This window comes from Suricata suricatta, chromosome 9 (genome assembly GCF_006229205.1).
Source record: "Suricata suricatta isolate VVHF042 chromosome 9, meerkat_22Aug2017_6uvM2_HiC, whole genome shotgun sequence".
NCBI lineage: Eukaryota > Metazoa > Chordata > Mammalia > Carnivora > Herpestidae > Suricata > Suricata suricatta.
This window is the reverse complement of record NC_043708.1, coordinates 80,668,046-80,683,820: the sequence shown is the minus strand read 5'-3', so window position 1 is coordinate 80,683,820 and position 15,775 is coordinate 80,668,046. Positions and strand designations below refer to the sequence as shown.

Below are 15,775 nucleotides of genomic sequence, written 5' to 3'. Positions count from 1 at the left end.
GGGGCTTCTCTTTTTACTGTGGTTCTGGGCCTGGGAGCCGAACAGCTCCCCTCCTCGACCTCCTGAATCCCCTGGCAACTTCCCAGTCACGGCAGGTTCCCCAGCCAGAGCCATTTATAACTCTCATTCCTGCTCGGCAGGCTCTTGGCTGTGGAGCTCCCTGGGGAGCGGGGGGGAGGGGCAGCCCACTGCTGGGAGCTGAGGGCCTGGGTATGAGGCTCTGACCCGAACCCCTGAGGAGGCAGAGAGACAGGCAGACAAGTCTAGTAGGGTGGGGAACCTTCCATGTGCCATCACCCTTTGTGAGCCTAGCTCCGGAGATCCGGGGTCCATTCCTGGTAAGAATATGGTGAGTGTGAAAGATAGGGGTCTGATAAGGGATGGGCCCAGCAGTCAGGAGCTGGGGCTCCCTGCTCTCTGTAGGGGCCTCATGGTGCTGAGTCACCCATGAGCAGGCAGGAAGAGAAGGATGCAGAGCTGGATCGGAGGATAGTGGCCCTTCGAAAGAAGAACCAGGCCTTACTCCGCAGGTACCAGGTGAGTGTGCTGTGATGGGCTGGGAGCAGCAGCGGCTGGGTTGGTGCTCCCTGTCTGTCCTGCAGACCCCTGCATGGTGGTATCTCCCTGCAGGCTCTAGGCCTGGGGTGGGGTTAGGGAGATGTGGTTCATCTCAGAAACTCTGTGAGGGCCTTGGGGACTCTGTGATGCTGTGCCTCTGTCCCTTGGTGTCCCATTGGTGTCTCTCCGTGTAGGCCTGTCTGTGTGCATCTGGGGGGCCATGGCCTGTGCTGACCCCGGGCCCTCCCGCAGGAGATCCAGGAAGACCGTTGGCAGGCGGAACAGGGGGGCATGGCTGTGACTGCACAGGAATTCCTCCGACCTGATGGCCTCACTGTCACTATCAGCCAGGTTCCCGGTGTAAGCCGCACCCCGGGGTGATAGGGTGGGTTGTTCACTCCTGTATCTGCTCCTCGAGCACTGAGGGAGGCTCTGTAGTTTATAAGCGCAATAGGCCAGGGCCTGGGGACCTGGCCCTGCGAGGAGGCGAGGAGGCGGAGGCTGCACAGGCCCAGCGTGTCTTCGGGGAAGACAACTGCTCGTGCTCCTCTATTTCCTCCACTCACAGTTCTGGCGCTCACCGTTCAGTCCCCGCCTTAGGCAACCCAGCCCACTGTGGTCCCCCTAGGCCACAGCTGAAAGGCCACTGAATAGAAGCCTCCTCATACTCCTTCCCAGCCCCACAGCCCTGCACCTATGCTATAAACTGGAGGCTGCTCCTAAGTCCCAGATCCTACGGGAACAGAGAAGTGGGGCCGAATGCCAGGAGCAGTATGGAAGAGACAAAGCACCATTGTCAGAGTGCTCTGGATTTCCCAGCTCAGAGGTGACAGTCTGCTATGGCATCTTGGGCCCAAGGGTGGCCCCAGGGCCTGGATAACCTAATGCCACTGGCATGTGAATTCCCCATAGAATCAGTTCCTCTATGGGCATTCCAGGGAGGTCCAGGGCTGGAAGCCAGCCTCGGGGAACCTCCCAGAAGACTCAGTGCCCAGCTCTGCTCAGCACCACCTGAGGACCCAGCCTCTCATTCCGCAGGAGAAGCGGGTGGTCAGTCGGAACTGGGTAAGATCACCCAGACCTGGAGCAGCCAATGAGATGCGTGAGGATGAGGAGGATCGCACCGGTACTTTCTGCCTGGGGGACCGGGTGGAGCTGGCTGTGACCATGGAGAACAAAGCTGAGGCAAGCAGGGTGGGTGGGGGAAGCCCAGGCACCAGGCTGGCAGCCTCTTCTTACCTGGCTGTGCCACACTACCCATCCTCACCTCCTCCAGGCCAAGAGGGTCGTAAGTGAGAAGCCCAGCAAAGCAAGGAATCAGGGGGCAGGAGAGTCACCTGGAGGGGGCTTGGGCTGGACCCCCTCCATGCAGATGGCCGTCAGCTCGGATTCGGCCCGGAAGGTACATCTTCAAGAGGGGAAGGGGACGTGAAAGTGACATTGCTCATTTGGGGGAGGCGGAGAAGCTGAGTCACATATGTCCCTCATCTGTGGGGACAGTGCCCAGGCAGCATCAGCAAGAATTCCCACCCCATCTTCCCTTCTTTGGCCAGTCTCCATGTTGGGCGGGCCTTGCAGCGAGAGACAGTAGAAGTCAGAGTTCAGCCCCTTACCCTAACTGGATCTCTGAACTAACTGGATGGGCTAGGAGGCTGCAGGGGACTGGCCATGTGCCAGGTGTGACCTCTAGGTGGCAGCAGCCCCTAGTCCTGGCTCTTGCTCACAACTGCCAGGTGCCTCTCCACTCTGGGCCTCTCCATACCCTCCCTCACAACCCTGTGGATAGATGCTATTATTGTCCCCATTTTACAGATGAGGAAACGATACACAGAAGGTTAAGTAACTTTCCCAAAAGACACAGCTAACAAGTGGATGGAAACTGTGCCTATGTCAAACAACATGTTAGAGACAGAATGGATTAAAATTTTAGATGGGGACAGTGAAACCTGGCAAGGAAGGGGTTAGTAGCATCCAGATTTCCACTCCAAGCCTAGGCCTTCCTGCTTTTACCCCATGGTGCTGAGCATCTTCTCCTTGCAGGGTGCTCGGGAGCCCCAGGGTCCAGGCCTGGTCCCAGGCCCGCCTCCCCACCGGCCAGTGGGGGGACCCCCGGAGGTGGGCTGGGACTACGCCCAGTGGAAGCAAGAGCGGGAACAGATAGACCTGGCCCGCGTGGCCAGGCACAGAGATGCACAGGGTGACTGGCGCCGCCCATGGGACCTGGACAAGGCCAAGCCCACGTGGGTGGCAGGACTGGGCAGCTTGTGGGACTGACATGCTTGTGGGCCTTAGGGTAGGACTAACTGTGGGTGCTTCCTGGAGGGCTGGTAAGACCCTCTCCAGGGTGGTTAAGAATTTTCCCAGGCCCTCTGGTTGGGCCCTGGGCTCAGGGTGGGTACCAGGTCCCCCATCTTTCCCCCATTTGTTCTGGGGTGGAGCAGGGGGAGGAAGTGGTTGTGTGGGTCTTGCCCTAGCTTGTGTCCACCCCCCAGCAGCCTGAGTCTCTGGCTTCACAGGCTTCAGGACTCCAGCAAGCCTTGGGAAGAGGGCCCAGCCAGGGCAGGCGGCACCAGGGGTGAGCCAAAACCCGCCTCACCCCCTTCCCCTCCTTGGCTTTTATCACAGCCTCCCTCCAGCCCCTGCTTCCTCTCCTTTCTCTGTCTCTTGGTGGGCCACTTATTTTTGGAGCTAGAAGGAGGCATGGAAGAACATCTTCCTTCCTCTCCCTCCCTATCAGAGCAGGGCACCTTCCCTCCCCCCAAACCCACAGTTCCTACCCTGGGTTCTGACCCCCGAAGTTCTGGGGAGGAGGCTTGTAGGAAGTCTGCGCTGGGATCCTTTTGAAGTTGGTCCCTCATAGGTGAAAGCTCCAGTTTCCCTGTCCCTGACCTGTTGTCGGAACAGAGCTCCTAGAACTGCTGGTCCCTTTATTTCACGCATGAGGAAGCTAGGGCTGGAGAGGCCCGGCCAGCTACCTAGCCAGGAATGGCAAAGTGAACACAGGCACCCAGCTCTCTCAATCCACACATCAGGGATTTGCGAGTCAGAAAACCCACAACTGGACTAAGAGAAAGACAGAGAGCTTCCTGGTCCTGGAAACACTGGTGTTACTGCTTTGAATCCTTTATCATGCCACTCTTTCCCCCACTTAGGTTCCAGGAGCCACCGGAAGCTTCAGCCCCCACCCTTATCCCTTGATGGTAAAGGTGAGTTGGGAATAAAGGAGGAGCAGGGTTGCATGAGCTGGTGAAGGAGCTGGGCTGCCCTGCCCTCTTCTCTCCTTGATCTGTGGACCATTTCTTGCAGGTGGTACTGCTCGGGGTGGGCAATCCAGCAGATCCTCAGGGGTGTCCGCCACACGGAGCAAAGCCCGGGGGACAGAGAGGCTGACTGGCAGGGCCCGCAGGTAACAGGTGGCAGGGGGCAAAACCAGGGGAAGCATCTGGGCTTCCTGATTTCCTGGATCTCCCCTGCTCCTGGGAAGTCAGGACCAGCACTGGTCCAACTTCCTGCTCCGGCCCTCAGGGCCACTGCCTCCTGCCTGATGGCTGCCTGGTGGCAGGTTAATGAGGTTCCAGGAGAGGCCAGCAGCAAAGGCGGCAGCAGCAAGAGCCTGGTGCCTAGGGAGGCCACCAGTAATTACAGCAGTTGCCTTCCCCCAGGAAGTCAGGCATGCCTTTCTCAGGCAGTACAAGCAGGGACACGTCCAGAGTCCCCGTGGAACTCAGGGTGCCGCAGGCCTGGCCATAAACAGCAGCTGGGGACCTGGGATGGGGCGAAAGTGGGTGGTGTTCAGAGGAAATGGCCCCGGATTTGGGGAATGAGGTCAGGCTGGAAGGGAAGCATCCTGGAGCCTTGTTCTGGCTCTGACACTCTTCTGAGATCCTTGGGGCCTAGTTGCTCCCTGGGAACATGGGCCCCTGGCTACAGAACAACTGATGTGAAGGGCATGGGTAAGAGTAGGTCCTGCCATGTGTTGTGTTTCTACAGGTGGGAGACGAAGGAAGGCAAGGAGGAGCTGAGGAGCCAGGAGGTGGGTGTTTGGGAATAGGATGGGATGGGCTAGGGATCTGAGCTCTGCATTTGCCAGCCAGCAGGGTCAATCTCTTGTTTCAGGGAAGCCAAAGTTCCAGAAAGACTTGGAGCGAGGAGGAACATTCACAGAAGCAGAGCCAGACGGAGCTGAGCAGACTCACAAGTGCCCCAGCAACCAGCCCAGCCCGGGTATCCCCAGAGGGGCCAAAAACGGAGCCAGGAGCCTCGATAGTCAGTCCAGAACCTGCCTCTCCACAAAATACTGACTTGGTTCCCCTTGACCTTTCTCTGGGACGGGCCAGTAGCCCTGGGCCTGGGGAGAGTGTGTGTGTCCTCCCCACAAGGCCCAGAGCCCAGGAGAACCCTGTGCCTCAGCCTGATGGTTCTGAGCAGCTCCTGGGGTGGAATGACCCCCAGGCTGAGTTGGAAGTACAAACTTGCTCCAACCCACAGGGAGGAGCAGGTTCTCTAGAGCCCAGAGAAGACAGGGCTGGCAAGGCTGGGGCCCAGCAGGGCTTGGCACAACGGAGCAGGCCCACCAGGGGAATGGGCCGAAGGGCAAGGGGCACAGGAGGTGTGGGAAGCAGGCCAGGGGGTCCGGGCCCTGCAGGAAGATGCTGAGCACAGTCCCTGGGAACAAAGGGGCCAGGCTGGGCAGAGGAGGAGGGAAGAATGTGGTCAGGACTCATGTGTGGTGGGTTTCTGGTTGCTGGTGGTTTGTGGAAGTCCAGCTGAGCAGCTGGGCAAACTCTCCAGTGGGGTAACACTGTGAGGGCAAAGAGCTGCCCTTGTGTACCTCATGGGCACACCCCTGGGTGCCTCCCTATGTATGGGTGTGTTTTCACCTGCAGGTAAAGCTTGTGATGTATCCCTACATCACACATGGTCTCTGAGGCTGTTAAACCCAGTCCTGGGTCTGATGCTGCCCAGGCCACAAGCTTCCCTGCCATGGCAAGAAAGCAAGGCCTGGAAACACTCAGCGCCTGGCTCACCTGGTCTCTGTCACCCCCAGAGCCTGGCTTCTTTCCAGCTGTGGCTTTGGAGGTGGAGGCAGCTTCAGTAGCTGGCAGGGCCAGCCCAGGCCTGGGACCTTTCCCATGCCTCTCTGCCTTGCACCCAAGCGACTCACAGCCCTGGACTCACAGGATGGCCAAACCAGTGGAATGCCAGCCATCAGCTGGCAGCCTCCTGCCTTTCTGGGAGAGGAGGCTGAGGCTGAGAAAGGGAGGGCACAGCAGGTAGGGACTGAGCTGGGGACAAGGGAGTGGAGCTTAGGTTGCCTCTGCAAAAGAGAGGGTTCCTTTCCAGGCCTCCTCTCTGAAATGGTGTATAGTTGGGTGGTGAGAGAATAGCCGCTTAGCCCATAGTAGGGTGGGAGAGCTCACCTTCAGGGACACCCTCCCTGCCTCTGCTCCCCAGGTCAGCTTTCTGAGGGAGAGAAGGGGGCAACCCTGCAGCCCAGGGCCATTTCCTGCCATCTCCTACTTCCACTTCCCTACCACCTCCCTGCACCAAGGTCATGCAAAAGCAAGGTCTCAGACAAGGGACAGAGAAACAGCGACTCTAGCAAAGCACAACTTCAGAACTTGTCTTTCTTAGTCTCTGTTCCTGCCCCTCCCCTGAGGCCCACGGCTGGTGAATTATTCAGACTCCGCACAAGCTGTGGCTTCCTCTCAATTCAACAAACATTTCCTGAGCACCCACTACCAGCAGTGCAGCCGGTGGGCGACGGTGACTCTGCCAGCAAGCGGGGTGGTGGGTGATGGGGAGAAGCTCAGTCATTCAGCAGACCCAGGCTGGAGCCATTCTCAGCTGTCAGAGCCTGACAGGAGCTGGGCACGCTGGGAGGAGCCCAAATGGAACCATCTCACTTCTGCTCCAAAAGCCAGGTGCCCCTTCCTTTCTCACCACATGTGCCTTTGACCCCCATCGCCCCCCCCCCCCCCCCCCCCCCCCCCCCCCCCCCCCCCCCCCCCCCCCCCCCCCCCCCCCCCCCCCCCCCCCCCCGCCGCCCCCGCCCAACTCCTGCCTGGATCTCCCCACGTGGCCCCCTCTGTTCCCCTCCTTCTTGGCCCTGTGGTGGCTGCTCCTCTGGGTTCTCTAGGGAGTGTCCAGATCAACCTCAGGGTGTCTCCACTGTGAGAGGGAGGGCTACCAGCAGCGTGAGGAGAGGCTGTCTTTTCAGCAGGCAGATTGTTTAGAGTGGCGCATCTCACATGCTAAGGTTCAGAGTAATGCAGGTTCTAATTCAGTAGGTCTGTGGAGGGCCTGGCCGTGCACATTTCTAATCGGCTGCCGTGACAGCTGTGCTGCTGGTTCCTGGACTACAGGTGGTGTAGGAAGGGCTCGGCCTAGGAGCTACGGAGAGCTGGGGGCAAAGACAGACTCTAGACTCTAAGGACTTGTTGCTGGCTACGTCAGGGACCAGGCAAGGGTGCGAGCAGCCTGGCTTCAAAGTTGGGTGTGCAACTAAGGCACCTGGGAAGGTGTCCGAGAGGCCAGTGGGTGGGTGGCGCCAACTTCCTGTTGTGGGGAGTGAGGAAACTGGTTAGCTGGTTGGGAATGGGATAAGGTGAAGGGGGTGGAAGAGGTTGGTGTGGAATTTTGAAAAGGCCTGGGAATACTCTTATGCATGTGGGAAGAGGACCCCTCTGAGACATGAGTAGGTATGCGCAAAGGCCTCCTCTTGCCATCCAGTAACATATACATATGTGTATTTGGAGCATGGACCTGGGCCTGACCCATGACTCCCAAAGAATGGAGCTGAGGAAGAGTAAATTCAGGTAGAGCCCTTGAATTCAAATATCTAAAAAAAAAAAAAAAAAAAAAAAAAAATCATGGTCAAGAATCTGAATTCTAAGATTCACACACTGCTCCCAACCATCACTTGCCCCAGACCCCTGGGCTACGTGGGCCTTCACTAGAGGATATATGCCAAGGTATGCGTGACTATGGGATGGGGGTGTAGAATTCGGGCAGAACCCTAGTTTGGACCTCAGAAACGGGACCCAAGCAGGAGAGAAAGCTGGGCAACCGGTGCCTGGGTGGCTCAGTTGATTGGGCATCTGACTCTTGATTTCAGCTCAAGTCATGATCTCACAGTTCATGGGATCAAGCCCTGAGTCAGAGTGGAGCCTGCTTGGAATTCTCCCTCCCTCTCTATCTCAACTCTGCTCCTACCCTGTTCATGTGCCCTCTCTCAAAATAAATAAACTTAAAAAAAAAAAAAAAGCTGGGCAGAAGGGCTATGGAAAAATAAGGTTTCTCTCTCTGAGGGTAACATCCAGAAGGACATTAGAGAAAGGATGTCATGGGCGTCACTAGGGGTTGGAGAGTGCAGAGACTGGCACAGGACATCTTCTCTGTAGGAAGACTGTAGTGCCAGGAATGTATCACTGAGCTTTTCTTCAGAGCAACAGCTCTGGGGGCCACCACCCTCCTCCCCTGGGATAGAACCAGCCCTGGAGTAAGAGGGAAGCGTAGACACCCCTCCACAAACCTCAGGGTCATGGGAGCCTGGCTGTAGCAATTCCTTTAAACTCCTTGTTAAAAGGCCTGGCGAGGAGACTTCCTTTTAGATGCCTCTTTCCTCTCCAACCAACTGAAAAGACTCTCCTCAAAGGTGGGAAGCTCTTCATGAGGCAGCACTACTGGGAACCCATGCTCAGAGCTGGAGGAACCAAGAAGGAAGGTGCCTGCAGAGTAGTAGGGCGATGATAGCTTTACTTAAGGTCTCATAACACAGAGGGCAGAAAGGGCAGAAGATCTCTCTGTCCTGAGCCCCTATCATCTGGGCAGAGGGGAGCAGCAGACCACATTGCAAGGGAGGTATGTTTTTTGAGGCTAAGCAGATGGTGGGAACAAACACGAGCTAGGTCTGTCATCAGCCAGCTGGGTAACTTGGTCAAGTTTAACCTCTAGGGCCTTGGTTTTCTTATCTGCAAAATGGGGCCAGTAACACCTACCTTGATGGGTTGTCAAGAACATTAAAGAGAATGCAAAATGTACTGGGCCCACAGCAGATGCTCTATGAATAGTACTTGGTCAACGTGTGTTGAATAAATGGAGTAGCTATTTAGTTTGATCTCTGTCTACTTTGTTTCCTATCTTCTCCTTTACATTCTCTTCCAGTTTCATCTTCACTAGGATCAGTACACTTCAGGGAAACAAGGAATGGTTCATAGTTTCCCCAGCCTTCCGGGACAATGAGCTTCCTTTACTCTCCTGAGGGAGTCGACTGGAGCTTCCAGCCTCATGAAGTGACCCTGCCCTTATTGGGGGTGCACTTTGCCCTCACTCACTAGCTGGATAACAGGGGTTCCTAAGCATGGCCCCTACCTCTGCACACCAACTTTCACAGGTCAGCACATTCCCTCTTCTTCTGTTTCCATCAGGGGCGCTCTTGTGAACTCCTGCCATAGTCTTTGCTTAATATTTTCCCCAGAAACAAACTCCCTTTTGGGCTTTGCTCAGACCTCCCTAAGGATTTTTTTCACCCAAAGGAGCAGCACGACTGTATTTTCGTACTGTCAAGGAGAAGACAGCTGGGGATCCCCAGCTATGTAACAAGGCACAAGTTTACAGAGTTTGACCACCAATCAACTCCAGCCCCAAACCTGGCCTCAGGGACAGGAATAACAAGAAAAGATGGCACCAGACCCTCCCGCAGCGCCCCCCCTCCCCCGCAGAAAAAACAAAGGAAATGGCAAAAATCCCCACATGGTCATATCTTCTTATTTTGGGAACTAGGTTGGGAAGAGGGGGGGTGGCCAAGGAAATAGGAGAAACTAAAGATACCACTTAACTCTGCCTCTCCAGCCACTTATCAGTGTCCACAGACTCAGCGAGCAGCTCTGAGGACTGTCACGGCTTATGTGAAAGGGCTGGCCCAGGAGGGCCACCGCCTCACTGAGGGGAGAACTCCAGGCTGGGGAGGCAGGGAGAGGAGCTTCAAGAAGCACAGACCGAGATTGCTTTCTCTCAAGTCGGCCTGCCTGCCTACGTCAGGGCCTCTCATTAAGCATCCACTTGACGCCGCAGTGAAATAGCACAGACCTGGCACCAGAAAGAACAAATGTGGCACCCACTGCTCCTTTTAAGGCCTGACTCAGGAGCAGCAGGCCCCAGGGCAGGAGGTGAGGCAAACACCATCAGTGGGAGGGGGAGAGAGAGCTCTTTCAGGCCTGTCTCCTTAAAGAGCTCTCCAGGGCAAGCTCTCCTGGCACCTTCAAAAAATAACCAATAATGCAGCAAGCTTTCCCCTTTTTTTCTCACAAACTCTGGGGATCCAGTGTTTGCTTTTCCCCCAGCAGGACAGCTGGCTTCAACCAAGAAAAAAGGTCAAAAGTTACCTTGTAGCCATCTGTCAAAACAGAAACACCTAAACCCCAAGTTACAGAATCAGAGGGAAAGTCTGGGCCAGTGGTTCTCAGATTTTAGGGAGCGTCAGAATCACCTGGAAGTCTGGTTAAAATGCAAAGCCAGGTTTCACCCTCCAAATCTCTCATCCAGTTGGCCTGGGGCCCAAGACATGGCATTTTTAACAAGTTCCCAGGTGATGCTGATGCTGATGGTCTGGGCACTGCTGTGAGGTTTACCACCTGCCCCTTCGCATTTCTTTCCAGATATCACTTATGCCCAAAGGGACAGACACTCCCTTGAAAATACATTACCTCCTATGTATACGCTGCACTTTTAGTCTCAATATCTCCAAGCCCTGTCACATTTGTTACCTCCAGTTGCTCTCACGAATTCCCATTTGGTTAGGAGGAGAAAGCAGGGTCAAGGCCCTAACCAGTGCCATTACTGAGTCTGCAAGGTTCCTATTTTCCAGTTCAGGGTCCCTTCCAAGAGCACACTACCTCCCCCCCACCAGGTCCTCGTGATGCTGTGAGCTGCCCACGCACAGACGCTGACTGCCATGATGCAAAACTGCCCAGACGACCAGCAGGACGCTGGGGGGCAGGTGGCCTCTAGGTCACAAGCTGGGCAGAGACCTCAACTCATGACTCTGAACACTGAGGTGAGCAGAGAGAGGTTTGTTTGCTTGTTTGTTTTTGAGAGAGGTATATTTAAAAGGATTTTCTTGGTAATCGACATAATTACCTTTCTGGAGATGTTGGCTTGGGGACTTTTGAGGTTCACTTGGCACACTGTAGACACTAAATAGTTCTTGAATTAATGGTAGTGATTTGTGGAAAATATTCTAAGGGAAGTTAAAATCATACTGCTATTTAACTGATAAACTATCGTAAAAGCAGATTACTGAAGTTAAGAAAACAGGGCAGTAACAAGGGTAGATTCTTGTTGGCGTGTCTATAAACTTCTTGAGGACAAGAATTCGGTGGGAATTTTTTGGTTCCTTAGTAGTACTTCAGCCAATGTTTATAGAATGTTTATACAGAATTGGTTTGGTCCAGGTACTCTTTACTGGCCAGGTGGCTTATGTACACACTGTATGACTTTGGGAGCCATGGCTGTTTGTACACTTAAGATGGAGAGCCTGGAAGTCTGGGGTGTGTGTGTGTGTGTGTGTGTGTGTGTGTGTATATATTTATATATATATATGTGTGTGTGTGTGTGTGTGTGTGTGTTTTGTATTTTTTGAATTAGCTACTGGAGGGAACAAAGAGTATAACACAGGTTTTCTGGCAGCAGAAACCCAAAGCTATGTCAGCAAGTAAAACAGATGTGACCAAAAACTGTCGATAAAGCAGGTATTTTTATAGCTTAACATCAGGCCATAGGGTCAGGACAGAGGGGACAATAAATGGGCCACAAGGTCTACGTCACCTCTGTTGACAACCACATGGACTACAGCTGGTGCCTGGAGAGAGCAGGCAGGCCGAGCCTGAGTCCTTCAACTTGGACATAAAGAAACTGCAGCCACAATGGCTGGTGTGGCTGTGATTTGCGGGACTTCTCTTTAGCCATCTCCTTCCTTGAACCAGATTATGGGCTGTGGATGTGGGTACCCAAGTGGATTACAACAGTGACAGCACACTGCTGCTAGGGCCAGTTCTAAGGAACGCACTGATCAACCAGATGATCAACAAACTCTAAAACACCTACTACTCTGTGTCAGGCACCGGACTTAGTGCTGTGAATTGAGCAAAGCTACTGTGGTCCCTCCCTCTGCTGAAAGAGAGAGACACACACACACACACACACACAAAAGTATACAGCTGTGGCCCTTTTGTTATTACATTGCAATTCCAGAAATACCTCCATTCTCTGCAGACAGGAAGGAGAGGACAATTATTACCCATTTTAAATAGTTGTGGTAGCCCTAAAGCTGAGGACCTGACCTTTCAGTTCCCCTTAAAGAAACATGTAGAAACAAGTAGATGCTCTCCACCCAGAATTTCAAAACAGGATATAAATACTCAACTGAAGAACACAATATCTTAGAATTCCCTAGTGAAAACTGGAAAACAAGGTAGACGGAAAAGCTTCCAAAGCTGTGCTCTCGTACTGTGCAGACATCTAGAGCTGCTGAAAAGTCTTTCTTAGGATTAAAACTTCAGAGACACATTTCTCTGCACCTCGACATCATGGGGGAAAGAAATGATCCCAACACAAACTCAGTCTGAACAGCTTAGCAAACTCCTGATCCTTCACTCTCCAAAACTTTACTTTCCAAAAAGGATTAGCTCCTCCTTCAAACTCATGCTGCCAGGGTGTAAATGCGCACAGTAACTTCTGATAGAAGTAAACACCTAGAAACGATTCTAATGGTGGAAGCGGTTAAAGGAGAGTAACCCCCCTTTGCACAGACCTCTCCTTCCTGACAGGCAATTTTGCAGCTAATTTCTAACCCATGAAAATAAAGCTGTTTGACCACTGCTCCCTGCCAACCCAGCTCTGTTCTGGCAGAACAGTGCCCTTCTCATCGGTCAGCAGGCTCTTGCTGCACACACTGCAGTATGTGCCCAATGTGTGAAGCCGTGTGCAACTGCAAAAGCCACATGTCACCATCTACACAAAGTGGGGGTGGGGGGAACTAGAAGAACCTTGAAAACTCTTACTTCCCTTCTGCTCTGCCTTACCAAGCCCTCTCACAGAAAGCCATTGTGTAGGCTGAAGAGGGAAATAAAAGAAGGGCGGACTTTTTCCAGGCTCCCCTGCAGACTACAAGGTGATGTAAAAGCACAGAAGCCACCCCCAACAGCTCTGGAGAAGTGTAGGCCTCAGGGGGCCCCACCAACACAGCTTCTCACTCCACTTTGTACTGGGCAGCATTGTCTAATAATGAGCTGAGCTCAACTGTGTGCTGTGTACTTTGCAGCATAACTAATCCCTTATATTTTGCTTTTCACCCACTTGCTTTTATTGTTTGCTTTAAGGAGAGAGGAAGCCTCACCTTTGAAGCAACCTACACCTCTGAGCCATTTGGCCCTCCTGCCTGCTCCACCGTGGACAAAGCTCTGACCAACCACTGCAGGTGTGTCAGCACCTCTTCCCCAGTGTTAGCACTTCTTGAACTATCCAGGGGCCATTGGTTTAAAGGTGAGAACAGTGATGCTATCAGGTGGCCTCTCGGCACCGCAGCCCTCAGCCAGCTCAGTGTTTGTAATAATTCTTCATGTGTTGGCTTACTGGTCCCTTAGCTTCCTCAGCTAGGTATCTGCTTTAAAAGCACAACTTTTTTGAACCTTTTTAAGGTTGCTAAAAGGTGGCTGAGCTACCGTTCATCTGAGCCTATGACTGCTTCCCGACTAAGATGCATTCCTGCCACCCTTACCTAATCAATGCAGTCAGGCCATCACGCACAGAGAACACCAGGGCCATGGGTTTTTCCTTTGACACCTATTCATCAACATCTGTCCACCACATCTCGACCATGCCTTCTTCCAACCTCTACTCCTTCCCCAAGGAGTCCGAAAGAGAAATGGTCAACTTACACAAGCTTATGTAGAGTTCTTAGAATGTATTTTTGTTCACCTGAAAAATAAAACTTTTAAAAAATATACAGGACTTTTTGAGTACAGGTATATCTTAAATGGCTGAATTATAAATAATGTCTCTGGTCATGTTCACAGCTAGAGCTGGAGCTAATGTCCCAATTCCAGTGAAGGCTTTAGAATCAGGAGGCCAGCAGCTGGACCTACGAGTGGTCTCGCTAGACTCTTTGATCCATCCCAAAGTGGATTAAACAGTCCAGAATGCAGGGATGGGGACAGGGGACTGGATTCCCAGATGTTCTCCTGCAAGTTCAAAGGATTCTTGGAAGAAGAGATCAATTTACAAATTATTAAAATATAGGACTAAAAATTCACAATAAATATAAATTACAGGTTATTATTGAAGTTATAAAGTGTCATTTTGTTTCTTCTCCAGCCCCAGAGCCCCACCAAAAATTTAAAAAGGCCTCAAAGACTTCCTAATGACCAAAGTCACGTGAGCTGCTCAGAAATCTCCTCCAACCAAGACACCTTGGCTTGGCTTGCGACCAGCCTGCTCCTAGGCTAGGACAGCTCAGCTGCTGTTACCTTGCCCACAACAGAACATGGCTTAAAGCAAGGCTTGTTGTCCTGTAAACTTGGATCAGAGCTAACTAGAGTGGAGGCCAAAAAACTGAAGAGACCAACTGTTTCAGGACTCAGGTGGAGTGAGTTTTTGTTTTTGTTTTTTTAAAAAGTGCTTCATTTCCCAAAAAGGAAACACTAAAGGGTTTGATATCTTGTCACTACCCACATTCAATTGCCTAAAAGCAAGTGGCAGAAGGAAATGGAATCCAAATTGAGGATGTAGAATTCTTGCTGTCCCAGAACTATACAGATGTCGTTTCCCTTGGGGTTTTTCATCTCAATAAGTACAGGCTGCAAATAAGTAGGGTTTATCAAGAGACGTAAAGACAAGCCAATGTAACCTTCCCACAGCTGGTCTGTGAACTGGCTATCAAAACACAATCCTGAGTTTGAAGCCCACTTTTTGGCCTTTCTGGTTCAAATACAACTCAAAACCAGAAAACGTGCTCAAAGCTCTGGTTTCACAACAGACTTGGCCCTAATTGCAGAACTACATTGTCACAGGTTCAGCAAAGAGGGAAGGCAAGGGTGATTACGGTGATTACGGAACAAGACATCTTGAGGACCAGAAAATAATATAAAAACACTTGTGAGCCACTCTACTTACAAAAGCTTGCTCTTCCTAAAAGAACTCTGTGAGGAGAAGGCCAAGGATTGAAGCACAGAGGCATTGCTCTTTCCCTTCCTTCTTCCCTGGCCCATATCCAGATACTTAGGGCCGCAACAGGAAGCCTCTTCGTGGGGGCACTAGGGTGGGAAGAGGAGGGGATTAGTTCGTTCTCCACCCTCCCTAAACTGCTTCTACTTCTTCTAAGGGTTTCCACTGTCCTTTCAAGTCTTAAGAATGATTATACTCTTTTGGGTCATAAACCTATCTTTCTGAAATAGGAGGGGGGAAAGAGTGCGTGATGAAAAAAACAGTGTTTGTGCCCTTCTGGCTAGCTGCACTTTGGGGGCCAGCAAATAGCCCTTGCATGACCCCATCAGTCGGAAGCTACCCAGGATTGTGGGAGGATACATATAGTTCTGTGTAATTATAGCTTCTAGTGCATATGTCAACAACTATATACAGGGATCTATAAATTAAATGCATCTGTGGTCACTGCAACTAGGTTGACGTACCTGAGCTCCACTACTTTTGGTGCCCTCCGCCTTGCGAGAGCTTCAGCTTATTAAAGAAGAGCCCCTACAGCTCCCTCCTTCCCCTGAGTCTTGGGGGAAAGCCCGAGTCACTCCTGCACACAGGATACACAAGAGCTAGCGGCGAAAAAGGGTTCGGAGCTGGGATCTCCCCACCCCTCCCCCCATTCCCTTTATGGCTCAGAGCCCTGGCGCAGCACGGTCCTGGGAAGACCAAACCCCGAGCCCCAGGCGAATCAAGGTCCCTTGGCTTTGAAGATCGGGTTGCAGGCCCCTGGCTCCCGGGGCTAGCTGGCAATCCTTGCGGGGAGAGAGGGCGTTCACTCCCGTGGGGGTCACTCCCGCGGGCTCCCTGCCCCGTCCTGCTGCAAAGTCTTGCCTCCGGGCGTGGGGAGGGGAGAATGGTTCCCGGCCGCCCCTGGCGCGGAAGGGGTTCAACGACTCCCGGGCGCCGCCGCCGCTTCCTCCTCGTCCTCCTCCGGTCCCCGCGGCCGCTCCAGCGGCCCCGCCAG

General features: G+C 52.9%; 1 protein-coding gene and 2 long non-coding RNA genes across 4 annotated transcripts; 2 read left to right on the top strand and 1 right to left on the bottom strand.

Annotated features, from left to right (window-relative positions):
* The first annotated feature begins 206 nt into the window (after window positions 1-206).
* Window positions 207-5,572, top strand: CCDC9B (coiled-coil domain containing 9B). 2 transcript variants are annotated; one of them, XM_029951549.1, is made up of 10 exons: window positions 207-537; window positions 811-918; window positions 1,597-1,743; window positions 1,835-1,960; window positions 2,599-2,798; window positions 3,075-3,133; window positions 3,711-3,764; window positions 3,865-3,964; window positions 4,549-4,591; window positions 4,675-5,572. In XM_029951549.1, exons 1-10 carry the CDS (start codon window positions 448-450, stop codon window positions 5,212-5,214), a joined length of 1,467 nt encoding a protein of 488 aa, XP_029807409.1. In that variant the 5' UTR covers window positions 207-447; the 3' UTR covers window positions 5,215-5,572. The 2 variants fall into 2 exon arrangements, with proteins under 2 accessions (XP_029807409.1, XP_029807410.1); XM_029951550.1 differs by having other exon boundaries at window positions 458-537; window positions 753-918.
* Window positions 5,573-9,379: 3,807 nt separating this feature from the next.
* Window positions 9,380-13,148, top strand: LOC115301605. Its single transcript, XR_003913192.1, has 3 exons — window positions 9,380-9,728; window positions 10,469-10,615; window positions 12,939-13,148. It is a non-coding gene; the product is annotated as an uncharacterized LOC115301605 (long non-coding RNA).
* Window positions 13,149-13,502: 354 nt separating this feature from the next.
* On the bottom strand, window positions 13,503-15,769 carry LOC115301604. The gene is made up of 2 exons (XR_003913191.1): window positions 15,246-15,769; window positions 13,503-14,870 (listed from the first exon to the last, which is right to left on the bottom strand). It is a non-coding gene; the product is annotated as an uncharacterized LOC115301604 (long non-coding RNA).
* Between the last annotated feature and the right edge of the window lie 6 nt (window positions 15,770-15,775).

Coding starts and splice junctions, on each gene's coding strand:
- CCDC9B (XM_029951549.1), top strand. CDS start 448: ATGAGCAGGCAGGAAGAGAAGGATGCAGAGCTGGATCGGAGGATAGTG. Junction 3,765..3,864: donor CTTATCCCTTGATGGTAAAG/GTGAGTTGGGAA, acceptor CATTTCTTGCAG/GTGGTACTGCTCGGGGTGGG. Junction 3,965..4,548: donor CTGACTGGCAGGGCCCGCAG/GTAACAGGTGGC, acceptor GTGTTTCTACAG/GTGGGAGACGAAGGAAGGCA.